The sequence below is a fragment of the Chiloscyllium plagiosum genome, unplaced genomic scaffold, assembly GCF_037043375.1.
Source record: "Chiloscyllium plagiosum isolate Xiang-an unplaced genomic scaffold, Cpla_swu_hap1 HiC_scaffold_8, whole genome shotgun sequence".
In the NCBI taxonomy this organism is placed as follows: Eukaryota; Metazoa; Chordata; class Chondrichthyes; order Orectolobiformes; family Hemiscylliidae; genus Chiloscyllium; species Chiloscyllium plagiosum.
In genome coordinates this window covers 48,547,437-48,566,861 of record NW_028270146.1, presented here as the reverse complement: position 1 = coordinate 48,566,861, position 19,425 = coordinate 48,547,437, and the positions used below count along the sequence as shown (strand labels likewise).

The 19,425-nt window shown below is 38.9% G+C and overlaps 1 protein-coding gene across 18 annotated transcripts in view; it reads right to left on the bottom strand.

Annotated features, from left to right (window-relative positions):
- mark3a (MAP/microtubule affinity-regulating kinase 3a) overlaps positions 1 to 19,425 on the bottom strand; it is a 175,037-nt gene that overhangs the window by 92,250 nt on the left and 63,362 nt on the right. For all 18 annotated transcript variants that reach the window (XM_043697487.2, XM_043697490.2, XM_043697488.2 and 15 more), the window contains exon 4: positions 2,713 to 2,761. In XM_043697487.2, the coding sequence (XP_043553422.2) occupies positions 2,713 to 2,761 (49 nt within the window). The remainder of the gene's footprint in view (positions 1 to 2,712; positions 2,762 to 19,425) is intronic.

The following is a 19,425-nucleotide window of genomic DNA, read 5'->3' as shown; positions in this document are numbered from 1 at the left end:
GAGAGAATTTAACCAGCTGACCTTGCCATTCAATGGCATTGGCATTGCTGAATCTCCCGCTATCAACATCCTGTATTATCACTGGCCAGATTTCAAACTGGACCAACCACTTAGATGCTAAGCAGAAAAGAGGCTGAGAATTCTGTGGTAGACAATCAACTTTCTGATTCCATAAATCTTGTTTACCATCTAAAAGTTAGAAGTGTGATGGAATACTCCCCATTTGCCTGGATGAGCACCGCTTAAATTGAAGAAGTTTGACCTCATTCAAGACAAAGCAGCCTACTTGATAAGAATCCCATTCATCATCTTCAACAACTCTGAATAAAGAAGTTTCTCTGAATGAAGACGTTTCTTCTCATCTCTGTCTCAGGTCTCTTGCTGACAATCCTGAAATTGTGACTTCCAGTTACTGACATACCAACCTGTTGAAACAGAATATCCTTCTTTGTCCTGTCAAAATTGTTCGTAATTTTGAACATTTCAGTATAGTCACCCCTTAATCTCCTCTGCTCTAAGGAGCATAAGCTCAATCTCTCTAATTCTTCCTCGTATCTAAAGTCCTTAATTCCTGGTGTCATTCCAGTAAATCTGGCTCGCACCTTCTCCAGTGTTTTAACATTTTTCTTAAATAAGGTGACCAGAACTGAACAAAACACTCCAAGTATGGTCTGATCAATGATTTGTAGAAGTGCAACATCACTCACTTACCTTTATATTCTTATGCTTCTAATTATAACCCCAATGGTCCTATAAGCCTTTTTAACAACAGTTTCAACTTGCCTGCCATCTTCAGGGAACCATGTTCATGAACCCAGAGGTCCTTCTGCTTCTGTATTCCTCTCAAAATTGTACCACTGAGCCTGTACTGTACCTCAGTTTTCTTCTCCAAAATACATTACCTCTCAATTCTCTGTGTTGAAGTTCATTTGCCACATGTCTGTCCATTTGACAACTTGTCAATATGTCTCTGAAGTCACTCAGCAACATCCTCACAATTCACTATTCTCCCTCAATGTCATCTGAAAATTTAGAAATTTTGTTTTCAACACCCATTTCCAAATCGTTTATTATATCAGGAAAAGCGAGAGTCCCAACACCACTCCCTGGGGAACACCACTTTCAACTTGCCTCCAAACTAAGCCATTACCCATCTACACCTACCCTCTGTTTCTTATCTTTTAGCCAATTCCTAATCCATGCTGCCAAGTACCCATCAATCTGAAACATTTCTAATTTGCAAACCAACCTGCCATGTGACACACTATCAAATGCTTTATGTATATTGGAAAGTAGGTTTTAAAAAATGCTTTAAAGCTGAAGGGAAGAAGAAAAGCAGAGGGTCTTAAGGAAGTGACTCTAAAAATTTAGGTCAAGATTACTAAAGTCTAATGGTGGATCAATGGACAGAAGGACAAAGTGAGTGGACTTAAGGGTGTGGGAAGAGATAGAATGTTGGTGTAGATTACAGAAAAGGGCTTTACTGCAGCCAGTCATCTTGTGGCATGGTCTGTTAGCCATACTTTTTTTTTGCATTTTTCAGTTCATAGAAATGTTTGCACTGTAATTTGCTGGAATTGCACGCTGGTAGTGGTTCAACGAGGACAACAAGACAGAAGGGGTTGAAGCCAATTATAAGATGAGCAGTATACTTATTTACTCAATGAGATTTGAGAATTGAGAAAAAGACAGGATAGCTGGGGACAATTAGTCAGTCTAATCAAGTACAGAAAGAGAAGTAATGAGGCAAAGAAAGTTTGGACTAAGATGAAAGGAAGACACACAAAGGAATAAAAGAAACAAAATAAAATTTAAGATTTGCCTTTTGAAAATTTCTAAGGACAACTTATCATAAGAAAGGAGGTTCAGCAGCTTAAATTGTTCAATTTCTAGGTCAGGTAAATTAATCGGCACTATATTACCATCATGCTGTTTAAAAGGTAGTACTGCCAGAGCTAACTTTCTGTGGCAATTTGATTAGGCAATAATCGTTCAAATGCAGCAAAGTTGTAAAATAACAAGGAGGCTAAGAGCAAGGTTCCAGGTGTGCAAAACAAACAGTGGAGCAAGGTTTGTCAACCAATAAATTCTAGATCTTCTAACTCATAACATATCTCTTAATTCCATGAATTTGCCCACTTATTTGTAAGTTACAAGTGACTAATGCTTTTTTTCCAGAACATCAAGCTGTGATGCTACGGAAGGGGTTTAAGGTGACAAGGACTTTTCATTCAATGTTTTTAGCTCAGGAAAACAACACAGAATGCAAAATAGGATATGGGGCTCAAGTGCATATTGATGTTGATGGACACAGGAAGGCCTACTGCATCAACTTACAGTCTAAGAATACCTCAAAGAAGGAAGAGTTTCCATTGACTACAGCATTATTGGAACATATATGCATGAAGAATGCTCTTCAGTGTTTTTCTGTGTTTAATGAACAAACCTCTTACTACAATTGAACAGGGGAGTCATTGGTGAAATCATAAGTTCTTATTGAGCGGTTGGATGCCTAATCAACAATTCTATCTTAGGCCAGAAGATATTTGTCCAAGTCTATCATGGAAGCGTATCATTAGACTTAGTGTAGAGTTTATCAGTCCAGAGTTAAAGCAAAGCAGGTTTTCTCATTACTTTATGTGAGCATGTTTCAACAGGAGAAACTTTTTCAGTGCCTAATTTAGTCCTCAAAGATATGGAAAATTTACTCACCTATATTTGGATGGTTCAAACATTTCATTATTCTTACTTCCCTGAAAAGCTGCAAGAAAAAAGAAAATGCGATTAGAAGCTTATATTGTTAATGCAATCATTTGTATTCTCCTTTGACCATTTGATTTTATAATGTGTAACACAATTCAAGAAAGATGCAAGGTTGTCTTTTTTAATGTTACAGTGGAATCAGCTCCATAGTATTATTCACCCAGCTTAATCACTATAAAATCTCCCTCCCTTCTCCCAATATCTCTTCTCCAAGCTCACGTAGCTGCTCAAGGAAAGCCAGTGATTTCATGGAAGTAGATTAGAAGCTATAAAATAAGTTGGATAACAGGTAAGAAATCAAAATAATAGCACATTATCACTAGCACAGTGGAGCAGCAGAAATTCAGATGGAAAATGCCATAGGTCTAGAAAGCTTTGAAGTCTGTACATGTACATCACTTATACAGTGTATCTAAGTAAAAGTATAGCTACTGTTGTAAGCATACTCAGCCACTGGATGGAGCTCTAGAATTTAGGAAGCAGGAAGAAATCCAAGACCATATGTATAATCAGGGACTCTAGTTCTGTAATTATAACAGAGTCATAGAGATTTACAGCACAGAAACAGACCTTTCAGTCCAACTCGTTCATGCCATCCAGATATCCAAAATTAATCTAGTCCTATTTTCCAGCACTTGGCCCATATTCATCTAACCCTTCCTATTCATGAATCCATCCAGATGGCTTTTAAATGTTGTAATTGTACCAGCCTCCACCACTTCCTTGGCAGCTTATTCCATACACTGACATCTTAAAGCATAGGAGCACATTTAGTAAGTAATGCTGTGCCAGCTCATGGAAACAGCTGTCTGATTTTGTCCCACATTGCAGGTTTTTCCCACAATAACCCTGCAAATTTATCATCAGGTACATGCCCAAATACCTTTACAAATTTCTGAATGGAATCTGCTTCTACTACCCTTTCAAGTAGTGTAGATCAGAAAACTGTGTGGGGAAAGAAAATTTTTAAGTTTTTAGGAAGTTTTTGTGCCAATTATTGTCATGTATGACTTTTAATTACTGATTAACTTGCCGAAAGAAAGAATTTCTTCTTTCTGAAGAAAGTTCTAAAGAAGGGTCACTGGACCCGAAGTGTTAACTCTTCTTTCTCTCCATAGAAGCAGCCAGATTTGTTGAATTTTTCCAGCTGTTTCTGTTTTGTGTCTGATTTCTAGCATCTGTAGTTCTTTGAATTTATTCTTGTCTCTATATCATGAATATACTTAATGACCAATTCTAGAGATTACAGATTCCCCCGAGTCAACTCTTTGTTCAAGTGCCTTTACAGAAGATTGCAGACCCAGGTCAGCTGGTAAGTGAAAAGTATGAGAAGTATGAAATGAATGGTGAAAATCAAGGGAAATTGGACAACCGATGTCACTTTACACAATTCATAATTAGAATAGCAGGTCAAATCGACACCTAAAACCGCATGATTGTTTTTCAGATGTTGCTGAACTTTTGTGCGTTTCCAATTTTGAGGTGTCACAGGAATTACTGAGCTTTAACTTAACACTTGCTGTCTCCCTACAGAGAAGTAAAGCCAAATCAGAGATCTAGGTTTTAGAACCAGGTATAACGATACTGCTTCCACAATTCTCAAAAGTAACCTTCCAGTTTAGCACTCTTCTACAGATTTTTAAAATATAATTTGAGTTTGCAATATCTCCAAGCCCTCTACCACCTTGCTGTCCAACTTAGTTGATCTTTCTTTTAACATGCATCTTATGTCAAAGAACGTTTGGAGCACAGAGTATATTCAAACACATCTTAATTTTAAAAAAATGATAGTGTCGCTAATTCTTGTACCGGTGTACTCTCAATTACATTTTGTAATGTTTCTAAAATGTTAGATGGAAAATAAGCATGATAAGGTGATTTTGATACTTAATTGTTGGATGTATCATACAATATACTTTAAAAGTATAGCTAATTGCCCTAGCTGAAATGACAGGTTTCATTTGTAACATTCCAGCTGAGAGGGAGGAAATGGAAACTATGATCCTCAACCAGATTTTTCAAACCCTCAAATTTGAACCACAATGGACACTTACTCAGATTGCTGATTTTAACTGAAGATGGGAAATGGGAGTTCCACTCCAAAATATTGATGAGGCTGGTCAATGTAGTTAAACAAACTATACTGAATCAGTGAATCTCAATAGGCAATGAAGTGAATCAAGTAGAATAAAACTAAATTGGTAATATTTGAGCGATTCACTTCCAATTTTTAATGATATAATGAGTGCCAAAAGTGTAAGCATTGAAATGTTAGATCACAGCCTCCAACATTTCAATCTTTAAGGAATGGCTTCCCAAAACACATGTCATGACCCTCAATAGGAACGGCTGACTAAATTTGGGGATTTTGAGTCCAAAATCTTTAATGGCAGCATTAAAGTGCAGCAGACCCCAGGACAGCATTTACTGAAATGTTCATTGTTCAGGTCAGGTTCAATGGTTGAATATCAATCAAAATGGTAAGTAACCAAAGCAACTAATCTGGTGCAAACTACTCCAATAATAGATTAATATCAAGGATTGCTGTTAGTCTGAACAACAAGAATTATTGACCCATTAGCATAAACTGGAATCAATTCCTTTCTGTCTTGTGCCGGGAACAGTTCCATCAGAGATTGCTGCAGCCAACTCCACCTGGTCAGTTTAAAGTAGCTGAAGATGATCCCTAATCATCCTTCCGCTGAGACTGCCTTCTCTCTGGCAGGAAATGGCTCTGTCCACCTAGTCCCCAATGCGATCTGACTGCACATGGCTCCTTTCCCTGCCCTCAGTCCCTGAGATTCACTCCACAGAGCAGCCTGGCTACAAGCGGTTCCCTTCCCCTGTGGTGTGAGAAAGAGATACAGGATGTGAGTAAATAAGTGAGTAATTGAGTGATTGAGTGTGATAGTGCATTAGTCATTGCGAATTAGTGACTGGGAAAGAATTACAGTGTGAATAAATCTTATATAATGTCATCACCAGCTTAAAAACTGTTGACTGAACTACCCTATTCTCATAGATCAAAAGACATAAGACCATAAGTCACAGGAGCAGAAATTAGGCCATTCAGCCCATTGAGTTTGCTGATAAGTTTCTCAACCCCATTCTCCTTTCTCCCCGTAAGTCTTCATCACCTTGATACTCAAGAATCTATCTCAGTCTTAAATATACTCAATGACCCGGCCTCCACAGCCATCTGTAGAAATGAATTCCCATGGATTCACCACTCTCTGGCTGAAGAAGTTTCTCCTTTTCTGTTCTAAAAGGTCTTGCCTTTATTCTAAGGCTGTGCCCTCACATCCTAGTCTCTCCTACCAATGAAAACACCTCCCAACACCCACTCTGTCCAGGCTATTCAGTATTCTATATGCTTCAATTAGATCTTCCCTCATCCTTCTAAACGCCACTGGGTATAGAGCCAGAGTCCTCAAACATTCCTCATGTTAAGCTTTTCATTCCTGGGACCATTTTCGTAAACCTCCTTTGAACACGCTCCAAGTCCAGTATCCTTCCTGAGATATGAGGCCCAAAATTGCACACAATACTGCAAATGTGGTCTGAGCAGAGCATTACAGAGCCTCAGAAGTATATCCCTACTTTTGTATTCAAGTCCTCTCAAAATAATTACCATCATTGCATTTGCCTTCCTAACTACTAACTCAACCTGCAAGTTTACCTTGAGACAATCCTGGACTAGAACTCCCAAGTCTTTCTGCACTTCAGACTTCTGAATTTTCTCCCCATTTAGAAAATAGTCCATGCCTCTATTCTTTCTATCAAAGTGCATGACCTCACATTTTCCCACATTGTACTCCATCTGCCACTTCTTTGTCCACTTTCCTAACCTGTCCAAATCCTTCTGCAGCCTACCCACCTGCTCAAGCTACCTGTCCCTCTACCTATCTTTGTATCATCTGCAAACTTAGCCAGAAAGTCCTCAGTTCCTTCATCTGGATCGTTAATGTATAAAGTAAAAAGTTGTGGTCCCAATACTGCACCTTGCTCAACACCACTTGTCACACCGACTGCCATCCTGAGAAGGACCTTGTTATCCCCATACTCTGCATTTTGCCAGATAGCTGTGCTTTGGGAGGTCCCAACAATCTTAAATCTACCAAACAGGGTCAAGGAGGAAGAAGTTTAGTAAACGGTTTTAAGTTTTTGGGCATATATTGGTTTTATAATGTTTGTAAGTTTCTGCAATTCTTAAATTTATAATGAAATCCCTTTCTGAAAGTTCATATTTTGAAACTGGGTAATCAGGTCATGATATTCTGATTTGATAAGAATTGGTTTCTAACGGTGTCAAGAAACTAAAACATTTGAACACTGGGTCTATTATTGTTCAGTGAACTCAAGTAGTTTCTTATATATTACCACAAACACATCAAAGGGATCTATTTAATGGCATGCATTAAATATTTACCTAGTAATATAATAAAAAGGGCAGGAGTTGTCTATACAATCCTTCTAGCCTGCTCCATCATTCAATGTGTTCATGTCTGATGTGATCTTGGATTCAAACTTCACTTTCCTGTCTGGCCGTATAACCTTTATCTTATCGTCAAATATATGTGCAACACAACTTTGAATATATTCAATAATTCAGTTGCCACAACTCCCTCAGACAGAAAATTCAATAGATTAATAGTCAGCTTGAAGGAGAAATTCCTTTTCATCTCTGTTTAAATACTTGATTCCTTATTCAGCAACTATGTTCCCTTGCTCTAGAAACTCCCATAAGGAGAAATACCTTCTTAGCCTTTTCAAGCCTCTCTGGATCTTCTGTTTCAGGAAGAATCTCTCTCATTGTTTAAAGTACAGTGAGGCACATGTAATATTATGTAATGAGCCCCCTCATTACATAAATCAACTTGAGTGAACTTTCACGCAATTGTCTCTAATGCAAGTACATTCCTTCTTACATAGAGATCAAAAATACATCTAATTCTACAGGCATGATCTCATCAATATCCTGTACAGTTGTAGCATGACTTCCTGACTTTTATAATCTATTCTCCTTTCAATAAAAGCTAATATTTCACTTGTCTTCCCAATCACTTACTATTCCTGAATGTCAACATTACTTTCCTGAGGATGCTTAGAGATCTCTCTGTACTGAAGCATTCTGTAATCACTCTTCACTTAAATAACATCCTCTTCAGAATGCACTTTATAGCATAACTTTGAGACAGCGTCAGCAAACCTCCTTGCGGTACACTCAGTCTCTTCACCCAAGTCTTTAGAGACTGTAAATAGCTTTGAGACCTCAACACTATGACACTCACCTACTTGAAAATAACCCATTTATTCAGGCTCTCTATTTCTTCAGTCCCCTATTCCTTTCATTCTATCATGCCCACCACTAACTTGTGTAGTAAGCTTTTATGTGGCACCTTATCAACACCTTTTGGAAATCCAAACATGCCACATCTACTAATTCCTTTCTATTCACCCTGTTTATTAAAGGAGCTTTAATTAATTCGTCAAACCCAATTGCCCTTTCTGCCTGGCTGAATAATGAGTTTTATTTTGAAAAGGTTTTGTTACGGCTTCTTTAATAAGAGATTCCACTGTTTTCCCAGCATCAAATACTAGGCTTATTGGCCGAAGTTTCTGACTCCATCCTTTCTTGAATAATGTCATTCAAGTACAGCTTTCCAATTCACTATGATGTTTACAGAATCTAGGGAATTTTAGAAGACTGAAACCAATGCATCCACTATCTCTGTAGTTACATCTTTTAAGACCCTTGATGCAGCCTGCTTAGGTCAGTTGCCGTGTCACTGTTAAGTCCTATTTGTTTATTTAGAAACTTTTTAAATTAGTATTTATTGTTGACAAAAAAGTTTGTGCCTCTTGTTCCCCTTCATTTCCTATTACAGTCTTTCTGTTATAATGTATGTTTTACCAATGCAAATTCACTGCAATGCAATTGACAAATTGGGGACTTTTAAAAAGTGTTGACTGTAATAGTGAAAATCACAATGTGCCAGAATAATAGTCAGCTCTTCTGCAACTCCATGTTATAGAAAAATCACACTTTAGAAACATGGCCAACACTTTAAGCGCGGTTTCTAAAGCATGAAATTTTTCTAACATAGAGTTGCAGAAGAACTGACTATTATTCTAACACTTTGTGATTTTTGCTGTCAAACCAATTAGAAAATATTAAATATCCCATAAAATATTTGCAACTGTACTTTTAATGCTATTCTGTTTAAGATTAGTTTCAATATCTAAGACTAGTGATAGAAATACTATTATTAGAAACATTAACAGAGGAGAATTGAAAGTATAATTTAAACAACATTTATATTTTCATTTTGATGCTTTTCAGAATGACAAAAAACTTTGTTCATAGAATGGAGCACTGACAAATCAATGTTTTATGGTGCTCAGAAGCTAACTTAAGCTTGATACAATAGTAGGTAGAATTGTAGGCCAATTATCTCTATAAATTATATTGCCAGGTAAATTCCATCTTCTGTTGCTGACTTGCAACTGGAGCTGTATTGATAACATGTAAACTATCAAACAAATGATTTTTGGTCCATCTAGCCTACCTATCAAAGTCTCCCTAGGAATATTAATAATAAAACATTTGTCAGTCAGAATTGGTGTAGTCCTTTCTTGAAATGTATTAAACAGTTTAGTTCTACCACCTGTTGATCAAGATGCTGAAAGGTTAGAGACAAAAAAAACCAGCAGATGCTGGAATCCAAAGTAGACAAGGAGGAGGCTGGAAGAACACAGCAAGCCAGGCAGTGACAGGTGGTGGCGAAGCCAACGTTTCGGATGTAACCCTTCTTCAGGGCTGATTTTGAAAAGTACAAGAAAGAGGAGATACAACTATATCATAAGTTTTTAAAATGGAATATGTATAATAATGGGTTTTTAAACAAATAAAAACACCGTAAATGTCTTTACCCTTTGACCTGCTACTTTCAATAATCATATCCAACAGATGTCTTTTTTGACTTCAGCTATCCATTTCTATCCATGTGCTCCTCCCTTCTGATTCTGACTTTTAATTTTACTCAGGGTCCTTGATGCCATGCTCATCCAGTAAGATGGTGGCAGAGGAGGTGGTTCCAGTTGGAGCTCCTCTGTTTCGCCCGTTCTTTTTCTCCCTCTCTCCTCTCAGCCTTGGACACCAGGCCCCCAAAACTAGCAAGGCAGTGATGCAGTGACGGCAGTGAAAGGAGCAAGGATGCCAGTGGCTGCAACAGGTTTGCCAGTAACCCGAGGCGGGGATGGAGCGAGGTGGCAGCCAGTGGTCAGACCATGTGCAGGCTCCCTGAGTTGGTCTGCTGCACACAGCCTTTGGAGAGGAACTGTGATCTTTGTCTTTTTGCTTTGCTTCTAGTTTCTCTGACATATGGTTATACTGTGAATTGATTAGGTTCATCCTGCTTGTTTCAAACAAGAGATACTTGAACAGGTATTTGTCGGGGGGACATCAACCATCAGTCTTCAGCAGTATTGTTGGGATGCTTTTAGGAACCATTGCTGTTGCTGTATTTATTACACTTGACAGTTTTCTGATATCACATGGAGTGAATTAAAGTGGCTGAACCTTGGGGACCTCAGGAAGATGCAAGAAATTGTTCAGATGGGAATTCTAGCTGAAGAAAGTTGCAAGCCAAGTGTGAGGCGATGTATTTTGGGAAGACTAAAAAGACAAGGGAAATACACAATGAATGGTAAGATATTAGACAGCGCAGAGGATCAGTAGGACCTTTATGTACGTGCCCACAATTCCTTGAAAGGAGCAGGAGGCACATGGGGTAACTACCTTTATCAGTTGAGGGTTGAAATACAAGAGCAGGGAGGTGTGGATGGAACTGCACAAATATAAAGCAATAGTTATGCCACAGATGGAGTACTATGTGCAGTTCCGGTTGCCACAATGTAGGAAGGATGTGATGGCACAAGAGAGGGTACGTGGAAAATTCACCAGGCTGTTGCCTTTGCTGCACCATTTCAGCTGGGCTTGTTTTCCTTAGAGCAGAGAAGGCTGAGAGGAAACCTGATTAAAGTTTACAGAAGAATGAGAGACAGAGATAGGACAACAACAAACTTTTAGTAGAGGGATAGTAGAGGGATTCAAGAGACATAGATTTATGGTCAGGGGCAGGATATTTAGTAGGGATTTGAAGAACCCTCATAACAATTAAGCATTATTTCAACACTTGAAACACCATAGCATACAAGACTACAGGCACAGCGTTTGAAAATAGGATTAGAGTACACAGGCACTTGATAACTAACTTGGCCACAATGGGCCAAAGGGCCACTTTCCATGCTGTAAAATTCTAAGACTCTTATGACTTTTTCACTTATGCTTTCCTTGTTCAAGGAGTCTCGTCCTCCTGCTTCATCATACAAATGTCCACCTCTGCAATATCATATACCTCTACACCACCCATCTACCGATTAAATTAGCTACAGACTTTACAATTCAAATGCTTTCCTGGCTAGCCTCCCATCCTCTAAACTACAGCTCATCCAAAACTCTACTGATCATGTACTATCCAGCACCAGGCTACGTTCACTTCTAATCCTGTTGCTGCTAAACTATATTGGTTCTTTGAACCTCAGAATCACCAGCTTACAAATATCATCCTCAGGAATAAATATCTTCAAGACATTGGTCTATGTGTACATTTAACAAACCTACATGCCCACACTCAATTCCTCACGCTCACTCTAAAAACACCTTCATAAATGTTTCAATGATAATATTTGGTGTAAATATGATTATTTGTGAGGATCAGCAGCAAGTGTGGCTGTATTGCCCATCTCTAATTGTATTTGAGAACATGGTGATTAGCTGCCTTGAATGCTGGAGTTGTGATATTGATGTACCCACAATGCTGTTAGGCAGCGAGTTCCAGGATTTTGTCCCAGCGAGTGAACTAATGGTGATGTTACTGTAGTGTGCAGATTGGATGGGAACTTGCAGGTGGTGATGATTCCATGGATCTGCTGCCTTTGTCATTCTAAGTGATGGAGGTTTTGGATTGGGCAAGTGCTGAGAATTGTTGCAGTGCATCTTGTAGATAACACATATTGATGCAACTAACTGGCCAGGGTGGAGAGACAGAACTTTAAACACGACAAATCAAGCAGTCTGCTTTGTCTCGAATGATATGAAGTTCCTTCAGTATTTTGGGGCCGCACACGTAGTTCTTACAAAGTCTTATTTTGAGGCTCTAAACTTGTTTATGTTTATCAAATTAGCAGAGTCCGTGCAAGCTACACCACATATTTGAATCACTTGTCTCGATTCTCCTTTTGACACTTCAAAGCTCACACAACCATCTGTTATCCCCTACTTTTACCATCAAGCCAATACCAGATTTATTTCCAACACAGATTACATTTTGATTTTAATATGAATATGCCGCATCAAATTACACAATTTGAACTCATGATCAGTATGAAGGTAAATCAGTGAAGAGTTAGTTTCTCTGATCTGCAACATTGTAAAAGCCTTGCGTACAGTTCTGGTCACCGCATCATAGGAAGGATGTGGAAGTTTCAGAAACGGTTCAGAGGAGATTTATTAGGATATTGCCTAGTATGGAGGGAAGGTCTTATGAGGAAAGGCTGAGGGACTTGAGGCTGTTTTCATTAGAGAGAAGAAGGTTGAGAGGTGACTTAATTGAGACATATAAGATAATCAGAGCCTTTTTCCTCGGATGGCTATGGCTAGCACAAAGGGACATAGCTTTAAATTCAGGGGTGATGGATACAGGTCAGACATCAGAGGTAGTTTCTTTACTCAGAGTAGTAGAGGCGTGGAATGCATTGTCTGTAACAGTGGTAGACTCGCCAACTTCAAAGACTTTTAAATGGTCACTGGATAGGCATAAGGATGAGAATGGAATAGTGTAGGTTAGATGGGCTTCAGATTGGTTCCACAGGTCAGCACAACATAGAGGGCCAAAGGGTCTGTGTTACGCTGTAATGTTCTATGTTCATTCCAGCTGGTAAACTCTTCTTCTCAAAATAAATTACTGTTGCATTATATATCCTAGCACATCCATTCTTTTGATTTTCAGTAACAACAATTTGTTATTTTAAGCCCCACAAGAAGCATTATAAATACTAAAAGGCTAACTTAATTAAAATACCTGTTGAACATGTGTTTAAGAAAAACCTGCTAACACTTCATTACAGGAACACCTGTACCAATTTATGCGACACAGTGAACATGCAGCAGCCAAATCACTGCAGCAACCAAGAATGGAGCCACTGTATATAAAACTAGGATAAGTTGATTCCCAATTCGAGAGTCAAGAGTGTGGTACTGGAAAAGCACTGCAGGTTAAGCAGCATCTGAGGAGCAGGAGAACTGATGCTTCTGGCAAAAGCCCTTCGTCAGAAATGTCTAGCCTGAGGCGTAACAACAAACTTCAGACTAAGACTACAGGCATTTCATAAAATCTAAAGCAAAACCTTGCTTAGTCTGAAATTCTAACTTTCACTTTAAGTTCCAGTCAGTATGGTTAGTGTATAAAAGTTCACGCAGTCCGTAATAGATGTGACTCAGTCATGACTATAATGTGGTGGACGGAATGTAACACAATTGACAGTTTTCAGCAGAAACTCCAGAATTTCATCAACAATAAAACTCTTTAGAGAAACTGCTAATTACTTTTTCATTGAAGCTACTACATATCTTCAGGAGCTGCCTCTATAATCCTTTTATTCCCTAAATACAACCACAGTTTTCAAAACTTTGACAGCATGAAACAGGAATTGCGTTGTACTATTGCTATGTGATGCAATTACAGTATTGAATTTCATACTTGCAACAAGTTGACTAGCATTCTCATTACATAGAATCCTCTTCCCTTTTGAAATACTTTTCACTTTAAAGTTGTTTTTATTTAGTTAGGAGAGAGGGCATTTTAAAGTGCCACTCTCTGTTTTAAGATCCCTTACTTCTTTGTTGCATCTTATTGTCATTTCTCATCACTTTTAATTATTTTTAATGATTTAACTTTCACACTCGCATGCATACACGCACCCTCTCACAGACTTATACCCCTTCACACTAACACACACACATACACTTACTCTCTCACAGACAGTCACTGCGCGCGTGTGCGCGCGCGCACACACACACACACACACACACACAAACACACACACAAACACACACACAAACACACACACAAACACACACACAAACACACACACAAACACACACACAAACACACAAAAGTTTGTGGGACGAATTTATACTTGCAGAATTACATTTCATTTTGCTCAAAAACTCCATGAATCTATGTAAGATTGCGTAAATGCCTTTTTTAGATTAGAATCAGTCTGAACATTGGGGCACTGACAGCCTCACACAGGGCACCTCACACCTTCAATGCAGTACAGTATGTGGGCCAACATGGCACCTATTGTTAAAGTTTACTTGAGAATGTAACTTTAAGTTCTGGGATTTACATAAAGAACTGAACCAATATGCCCATTCTAAAAGACAAGAGATTTAACAAACAATCCAGGTCTTTTCAATATATAATTTCAGTTACAGCACACTGTAAACCTTTGCTTTAAATTCTGTGTCCCACGATCTTATACTTCACAACCACCTGAAGGAGCAGCTCTCCAAAAGCTAGTGCTTCCAAATAAACCTGTTGGACTTTAACCTGGTATTGAGTGATTTTTAAACTTTGCATACCCCAGTCCAACACTAGCACCTCCAAATCATCCCTCGAAACAAGCCTGCTGCATGCTCACACAAAGGATGATGACAACTCCTTAATTGAAAGATTGTATTTCTGGTTGTGTGCTTCAGGTCATTTATAAAAATATATTTCAACGCCATTACTTCACTACCAATCTGGCTATTTTATCAGACTTGATGGAAAAGAAGAATTTATATTGCACTCTCACAACCACTGGGTATTTCAAAGTTCTTCAAAGAGAATGGAGTTAATTTTAAATGTAGCTGCTGTCATAATAAGGAAATGTGGCAATTAAATGCAGAGAACAAGTTCCTACCAACAGCAGTGTGGTAATAACCCAGAGGGGTGATTTACAATCTATTTTAGCAATTTTGGTGGAGGGGTAAATAATGTCCAGGACTGAGGAGATCTTTCCTGCACTTCTGTAAATAGTGTCATGGTATCATTTACATTCCACGTATCCAGCAAATGGAGCTTTGGTTTAATGTGTCATTCAAAAAACAGTATCTCTGACAGGACTACTTGTCCTCATTCAAGAGTCAACCTTCATTTTTGTACTCAAGCCCTGGAGTAGGACTAGAAACTAAAACCTTGTTACTCAGAAGTGAGAATGCTACTTACTTGACCCTCTATAGTAGGAAATCAACAAATCTCTACCTATTAGCTTCTGCATTCAGCAACAATACTTTGCGGCAATCACTATGTGAGGTCAGTGAAGTGCATTGGATTAGTGATGATATATGGGACGGAGAAAGTTTGAGTTCTCAAAGCACAACTAAAATACTGCTTTCTTTAAAAAATAAAATCATAATGGTCAGGGAAACAAATTTATATTACCCTCTAAACTAGAGAAAAGACAGGAAAGTGGAGTTGAGGATTATCAGCTCAGTTATGCTGCTCTTAAAAAATGGCAAATAGACCCGATGTGCTGAAAGACATGTCCTGTCTCTTATGGTCTTAAAGAATTAAATATTTAAATAAAATTACACAAAGAATCTGGCAAATTCAACCAATTAGTTGATACGGGTGTTAAACACAATACCGGTATTAAATTAGTTTTATTCAAATTGCCTCTCTGAACCCTGCCCTATTTCCTTCTTCCTTATGGATGAAATATCTCTATGTAAATACTATTTGCTTTAATCACTCAATGCAATAGTGAGTAGCACAATATTATTCTCAATATTATTGATATAACTCAAATTATTTTCTTGATCCGTTAGTGATTATATCAAATTTAGGCCAATTTGTCTCAACTCTTTTCATGAGACTACAATACAAAATAACTTGAATGCTATAGCCATACACCATTCTAAATATATTGTCATTTGTTCAGAGTCTCTGGGTCAAATCCTGGTACTCCTTCCTAACAGTGTGTGGGTGCACCTAGCCTGAATGAAGTGTCAATTCTACTACATTCTACTGCCTTATCAAGGATATTAAAGATGGACAATAAATGCTGGCCTGGCCAGCAACACCCACATCCTATGAACAAATGAATGTAAAAATAAATGCCTTAGTCCATTGTTCAGTGAAGGCTAACACCCACTCCCTTCCCTGCAATACCTTTCTGTACAAACATGATGTGGCAACATCAGGTGTTTTGCTCCTTTGTGGTATAGAACAAGGGCTAATGTTGAGGCTGCATTAAGCTTCACCCAATCTGATAGCGTCACATAGACTTGGGTGGAGATGAAGCAATTTATTATGACAGCATGAGGCACTGATGGAGATAGACATATCATCTGAGTCATGATAATCTTTATAATCATGGCTAACTAGCTGATGTAATGTGTACCTGTTCCTATCTTGTAATGTGTTATATCCTGTTGTATAAGACAAATGTTCTTCTAATTAAAACTCAAAACGTGATTTATCTTCAACCCCTAATGCAAAAGCAGCACTCCAAAAAGAAAACATTCACATCTGAGCTGGTGAAAGAAACAGAAAAATCAGTCAGATTCTAGGAAGCAAACATGATGTAGTCACATTCGGAGGTGAAAGAATCCTTAGAAAAGAAGGATCTGAGAACAATTCAGTGTTGTGTGTAAAGTCAGAAATTTCAAGGGGGGAAAGCTTTGAAATAATAGTGGAAAAGACCAGGCTGGATAGTGAAAAGGAATACCTCCTACCATCATCCAGCTGGACAAGGGCCGCAGATTCATAGGAACACCACCACCTAAAGCTCTCCTTCAAGCTACTTACCAATCAGAAATATATCACCAGTCCTTCGGTGTTGCTGGGGCCAAGTCTGGGAGCTTCCTCCTTATAGCATTGTGGGTATATCTACACCAAATAAACTGCAGCAGTTCAAGACTGCAGTTCACACAATCTTCTCAACGGCAACCAGGGATGGGCAATAAATGCTGGTCTAGCCAGTGAGAAACACATATATAGAATGATAGAATTTACATTATGGAAAGAGGCCATTTGGCCCCTTAAGCCCACACTAACCATGCACGGAGCACCCCATCCAAATCCACTCCAAACCTAACCCTATAACCACGCATGCATTTCCCATGGCTAACCCACCTACCCATTCCTGGACACAAAGGGCAATTTGGCTTGGCCAACCCAGCTAACCTGCACATCATTGGACTGTGGGAGAACACTAGAGCTGCCAGAGGAAACCCATGCATGCATAGGAAGAACGTGCAAAACGCAGGTCTCTGGTGCAGTAAGGCAGTAGTGATAACCACTGAGCCATCCTGAAAGAAACAATCTTACCACAGTAGAACAGCAGCACTTCTTTTTAAATAAATATTTTTATTGAAAACCTTTTTAAATCTTTTACAAAACATATATACATAATATATATACACACACACACAAAGAAAAACAATAACACCATCAAAACAGAAAAAAAAAGTACAAAAAAGGCCATAACACAGTACCATTGTTAATAAACAACTTACTATTCTACTAAAACAAACACATCGACTTAACTTAAACTACAAACACATTAAATAAATACTAACTCAAACTAAATTCAAATAACTTAAATAATATTTCACTACTTTATTCTAACTCATTGATCACACCTCCACTGAGGCTCCCATCCCTGGGAACACTATCTACAGTACCCATATATTCCCTTCCCCACCCCGTCTCCTCCTCCCACGGCCCCACAGGCACCCATACTGAATTCCCATGGTTATACCACAGCCCTGATTAATATTGCAGATAAGTCAGCATCAATATAATTTTAAAAGGGTCGCCACATTTTGTAGAACTGTTCTGTTTTGTGGTGCACCATATTTGTGAGGTAGTCTTGGGGGAGATGCTCCATCACCAAGCTACGCCACCACATAACACCTGGTGGTTTTTCTGACGTCCAGTTCACTAGAATGTTCTTCCTCGCACAGTGGGTAAGAATATTACACAATCTCTTTCCCTGTTCCCCCAAAGGGGGCAAATTTGGCAACTCCAAAAGAAGAAATACCAGATCCACATTAATTCCAATCCTCAGGAAAACCTTTAGCTCCGTTACCGGTAGCATTCCGGTATCTCTGGATCCTACAACAGGACCAGTAACAGTGTGTAAGAGTGCCTTTACTAATGTTACATTTCGGACATCCTGATGATACTCCTCTCGAACTTAGCTAGCCTCTCTGGCGCCATATGAGCCCTGTGTAAGATCTTCAATTGCATCGCCTGCACTCTGTTACATACTGAGATTTTCCTTACATTCCCCCAGATGTCTTCCCATATCCCCGATGAAATATCCTCTCCTCTCAATTCCATGTCCTACAGAGTCCTTCCACGTCTCCTGTGACCTTTCTGTAAATGATATTAAGTACTAAGTCAAAGAGCACCCACACACCGGAGTACTCTTTTCTCCACGTCTGATTTGTAACACAGAACCAGAAGCGTGGTCTTCCTCTGTATATAGTCCCTTATCTGGAAATATCGGAAAAGTTCCCTATTAGACAATCCATATTTCTGACTTAACTGACTATATGACATCAGGATCTCCCCCTCAAATAAGTCTCCCAGACAGAAGCTTCCCTTATTCTCCCATGCCTTAAAGCTGGAGTCCATTGTCCCAGGTTTAAAGTTTAAATCATTGGCTCCCACCACTGAGGTAAATGGCAAAGTCTTAGAACAATTGCCCTCGTCTTGCCTCATTATTCTCCAGGTTTTTACTGTATTTAAAATAATTGGACTTGTGCACGGCTGGGTCACGGATTTCATCTTGTCCACGAATAATAAATTAATTAAAGGACATCTCGACTGCGAGGCTTCAATATCAAGCCAAATCGACTCCGAAATCCCCCGTCTCCCGTCACCAACATATGTTAACAGAACACTTATTTAGTATTTCTTCAAATCCTTAAGATCCACCACTCTCTCACCCTGCAAAAGTTGCAATTTAGTGAATTTAATTAGAGAAGGCCTGTGGCACGAAATAAAGGACACTAGCCGACCATTGAGCCTCCATAACACTTATCTGGGTAACAACAACGGGAGCATTCTCATGGGGTACAGCAGGTGAGGAAGAACATTCATCTTAATCAGGGCTATCCGGCCCAATCAGGATAACGGTAATCCCTCCCACCGCTGCAAATCCTGTTTTATCCTCTCTCAGTTGTACATAGTTAGCTTTATACAGATGATGGAAGCAAGGGGTAATAAAAATTCCCAAATACAAAAGACTTTTTGGCGACCATCTAAACGGGAATTGGGAATTGCATTCCATCCTTCGTCAGGCACCTCCACTATTCCCCCTGCCGACATGGCTTCCGATTTTGTAAAATTGATCCTGTAACCCGAGAAACCACCATATGAATTAAATGTTTGGATCAATCGAGGAACAGGATGGGCCAAGAATAAAAAGACGTCGTCAGCATATAGGGTGATCTTATGCTTCCCCCATTCCCACCTTTGGCGCTACTATTTCAGGATCCCTCCTGATAGTTTCATCTAACAATTCAATCGCCAAGGT